The sequence below is a fragment of the Haplochromis burtoni genome, unplaced genomic scaffold, assembly GCF_018398535.1.
Source record: "Haplochromis burtoni strain Fernald_Lab_line unplaced genomic scaffold, NCSU_Asbu1 Contig_76, whole genome shotgun sequence".
NCBI classification, from domain to species: Eukaryota; Metazoa; Chordata; class Actinopteri; order Cichliformes; family Cichlidae; genus Haplochromis; species Haplochromis burtoni.
In genome coordinates this window covers 869816-874518 of record NW_024582437.1, presented here as the reverse complement: position 1 = coordinate 874518, position 4703 = coordinate 869816, and the positions used below count along the sequence as shown (strand labels likewise).

Sequence of the window (4703 nt, the reverse complement as noted above, 5' to 3'; positions counted from 1 at the left end):
ACACACACACACACACACACACACACACACACACACACACACACACACACACACACTGGCCTGTTTGACCTCCACTATCTCACTTATCAGTTGCCAGGCTGGAATCTCCTTCATCTGCAGTAAACCAACTGCAACGTTTATCAGCCCGGAGCAGCTTGTATTTAGAAAACAGGCAGTGTTCGTATTTTCAGTGTGTATTATGTATATTGTATCTGTAATTCTGGTCAAATAAATCCCAACAGCCCAGATGTCAACCTCAGATAGGCCTACTGTTTTGAATATTTTCAGATAGTTTCCAAGAGTCAGACATATTCGTCTACTGAGAGGCCAGAAAAAACAGGTCAGAGAGAAAAAACAGACAGCAAGAGCATTCTAAAATTAGCCTGAAAAAGGTCAAGTGGTTGTGGGGCACACTTGACATAAGAGCGAACCTGAATTTAGCCAGTCATTCTGAAGGTCAGTCAGCACCATGGACAGAGATCCTGTCATCACAGCCTGACCTCTGGGGCCCCATCTCACCACAAACACCAGGAGAAAACACTGGAAAGGCTCAAAAGCTGCCAGACCCTCATTGTTTACTGTGTTTATGGGAGGAATGGACACAAGTACATCCTACTGATGATACAGCAAAAGGGTGGTCATAAGGCTTGAGTTAGGTATGTTTTTCAAACTTTAAAATGTAAACTCATCCCTTTTTCTCATGACCTGAAAAGAAGCAACTCAGTACAAATTATTTCAAGAGTAAGCAACTTCCAATAGCTTTCTGTTCCTCATTTTACTTTAAAACAAAGAAGAAAAAAACAAGCTTTCAACTTGATGTCTCGTTACATGGTGTCAGCTTCTGTGACTATGTGCTGAATCACGTTTTAGTGTTACAGTAAATGGGATGAGCTGAGTCACTCTTACATATGCAATATCCCGCCATGGCTGTCCCGGTAAAGCGATATGTGACAGGGCAGTATAACAAAAGGCCAGGCTCTCCGTGTAAGCGAAGCCTTTGGTCTCTTTAAATCTAAATATAACCGCGTCTAAAGCTGATACCTAAAGCGCCTAGCCGCTGTTACATTCACTTACTCGCCTATGGCTCCGACATGGGTCCTGTCACATCACGAAGATTGTTATATGACTAAATAAATATATCAAATACACTGGAGCTTTTGTAGTAAAATAACAACGACACACGAATTGTTGAAAACAATTAAGCTAGGTGTGAAACTTTATATTAGCAGCTTGATTACTCAATACCAAAAAGTCGTTGTGGGTTTGTACCAAATCACTGCCACAATAAAATAATAATAATAATAATAATAATAATAATAATAATAATAATAATAATAATAATAATAATAAGTTGCCGTGTTTCCTCGCCCCGTTCATATCGATATTTGAGAATGAACTTTCCCGCTGTATTTAGGGTGCTAATATTTCCCGTAGCCCCCGAAGGCATCAGCTAACTTGTTAACCTAGTTCATTCAGGAAAACTGAAACCTCGCGCGCGGGGCACGAGCGCTCACCTTGTTCAGGTGGGGGTTTCGCGTCACATCGTAGCCCCTCTTCTTGGTGTGAACGAAGTTCTTCCCCTTGTCCTCGGACCTGTGCATCTCCGTTTCCACTGACTCTCGTCTGACTAGTCCGTGTGTCATGTTGTTGTCGCTTTAAATAGAGCGAGCCCCGTGAACTGCTGTTTACTCAACAAGTGGATGCGCAGGTCCAGCCGCAGAGATCTGGTCTTCACGTCTGCCGCTCGGGGAATCTCTCAGCCCAACAAGAGCCAAAGTCTCTTTTATCAGTGTTTTATCGTAATTAACCGAAGGTCTCGTTATGAGCAAAGTGCCTCCGTGTTACCTGACCTGGCAACCGTTACCAGGTTACATGAACAAAGTTACAGACTCTCATAAGAAGACATCATGTAATCCCTTATAACTGGCGTAGTGACACATCTTAAGACTATGTATAAAGGCGATATTAGGCTATTTAAGGAAAGACTGCAAGGTTATTAATGTAGCCATATAGTCATGCGAGCATTTCTTTATAAATCAGTAAAAAGGCTAGATATACCTCCCCTTTTGTAAAGAATACATTAGCCATAGAGTTCAGGCAAAACAGTTCATATAAGTAGTTATTATTTGCACGTGGTTTATATGATAAATGCACTTGTGGGCGACCGTGGCTCAGGGGGTTGGAAATCGCATCTGTAACCGGAAGGTCGCCGGTTCGATCCCCGGGCTCTCTTTCCTGGTCGTTGTGTCCTTGGGCAAGACACTTTACCCTGCTTGCCTACTGGTGTTGGCCAGAGGGGCCGATGGCGTGATATGGCACCCTCGCTTCTGTCAGTCTGCCCCAGGGCAGCTGTGGCTACAACTGTAGCTGCCTCCACCAGTGTGTGAGAGTGAATGAATAGTGGTATTGTAAAGCGCTTTGGGTGCCTTGAGAAGCGCTATATAAATCCAATGCGTTATTATTATTACTTAGTGCACTAGCCCATTGATAGCAGAATATATGTAAAACTCCTTACTTTTAGTTATTATGCTCAGTGTTTATGGAACAGTCTGCCCGACGACCAGAGGGCTGCTGAGATTGTTGAGATTTTTAATATCCAGGTAGGGGGGTTAGGCTGGTGGGGTGAAGAGAGGGTGTAGTGAAAGGAATTAAGTGAATTGCTGTATAAATAAAGTTTTGCTTGACTGAAGTAGTCACAGCAGTAGGCCCCTGTTAGTAGGCCTTGTGGTAGCAATGCTTCTGCAACAATAAGTGTTGCACTGAGCAAATAGTTTCTCAGAAAAATACAGTCAGTTCATAAACTAGCATAAAATATTCAGTATAGATATTGCCTTGGATTATTTCAGACTGCCCAACAAGTCTCTGATGAGTTGTAGTATTTGTTACAAACACATAGCCAAGATCATTTTCCAGCACGGTGAGTCTGAGGCCCATGACAGCACAGACATTTGAAGCCAAGGTCAACCTCCAGCCTTGACACAGTCACAGAGTTATGTAACAGCAAGCACCAATGATGTCTGACAGTCAGGAATACACCGGCATTCCTGGAGTGAAAGCGAGGTTATTCAACCCTCACTCCATATGTCTGGTGTTTATGGTGTGACTGCTAACAAACCAGAGCAGACTTTACCCACAACCGGATGATTTGTCCAGATCGATTAACTTTATCCTAGTAGGGATTTGGAAATTGGACCCATTTACACAAACACAACACATACATTTTTGTTCCTTAACAAAAAAAGTTTTAAAGTTATATATATATATTTTTTTCACGTGACTGCTAGTGCATGTGACTGAACGTTGAGGTGTTGCACAACTGAGGCTGGTTTTTATGGCACAGTGTTTCGCTCATGTTGCAGGTCTAAAGACTATCAGACTGATAAAGTTATCTTAAAATGCCTGCAGAATGGAAAGTGAAAAACCTCAGGTGAGTATAAAGTGCAGGAGGAGAAAACTTCTTGAGCCTTATGAACAGTATTGGTGTCTTGTATATTGGTGTAAGGTTTTAAAGACAAAAAAAAAAAAAGGATGTGCTTATAGTTATGGGATTAGCTTATAGTTAACACTGCATTGCTTGCAGTCACTTTAAGGCCAGAAATATTGAGGATAGTAGTGCAAAATTAGTCTGAAATATAGATAAAGGCTATTTCCATGAATTTGAACTTTAAAATGCTGCATGCCCAGAGGTACATATGGATCAGCTAAGAATGATTTTTAATTACTTAAGTTAAAAGAACATTATTATTGCACCTTATTCAGCTGAAACAATTAAACAATTAAAGCTTGGACAGTTTAAACAGCTCAACAGCCTTTGTCTAAAGCAGGGGTGTCCAACTCCAGGCCTCAAGGACCAGTGTCCTGCAGGTTTTAGATATCACCCCGGGTCAGTACACCTGAATCAAATGACTAGTTCGGCCTCTGGAGAACTTCAAGACATGTTGAGGAGGTAATTTAACCATTTAAATCAGCTGTGTTGGATCAAGGACACGTCTAAAACCTGCAGGACACAAGCCGTTGAGGCTTGGAGTTGGTCACCCCTGGTCTAGTGTATCCACTACCCCTCCTCTGTACATTTCTAGACTATCTCAGCCTTGTCTCTCAAACTTTGCCTCCAAAATGCCAACCCGAGCTGTCTCTCTGACGTACTAGTTTCTAATTCTGTCCTTTCTGGTTGCTCTGGCTGAAAATCTTAACATCTTCAGCTACTGTCACCAAACCATGCATGAAAGCAGGTGTCACAAACCTTTCCTTTCACTAATGCTGCTGTCATTCTGTCACAAATCATCCCTGACACTCGTTTCCAACCTCTCCACCCTGCCTGCACTCTCTTCTTCACCTCTCTTGTGCACTCTCCGTTACCTTGGACTGTTGATCCCACATATTTAAAGTCATCCATCTTCGTGAACTACTCCTTGCTTCTTCACCTTTCCACCTGTCTCCCTCTCATTCACACACATGCATTTTCTCTCACTTCAACTGACTTTCATTCTTCTTCTCTGTAGAGCATACAACCACTTCTCCAGTCTCTGTTCCACCACTGTTCTCATACATGTCCTGCACTACCCTCCCATATTTCTCTGCGACTCCTGACTTCATCGTGCAGTGCCACAGATCCTCTCTTAGCACGCTATCATATGCTTTCTCTACGTCCAAAGTGAAGCTCCTTCAGACCTTCCATATATTTCTGCATCAACACACTCTTT

General features: G+C 42.4%; 1 protein-coding gene across 1 annotated transcript in view; it reads right to left on the bottom strand.

The window, feature by feature from the left end:
- Window positions 1–1858, bottom strand: part of me1 (malic enzyme 1, NADP(+)-dependent, cytosolic) — a 77259-nt gene extending 75401 nt beyond the window's left edge. The window contains exon 1 of the mRNA XM_005924289.2: window positions 1515–1858. Within this exon, the coding sequence (XP_005924351.1) occupies window positions 1515–1643 (129 nt within the window). The 5' untranslated portion in view covers window positions 1644–1858. The remainder of the gene's footprint in view (window positions 1–1514) is intronic.
- Between the last annotated feature and the right edge of the window lie 2845 nt (window positions 1859–4703).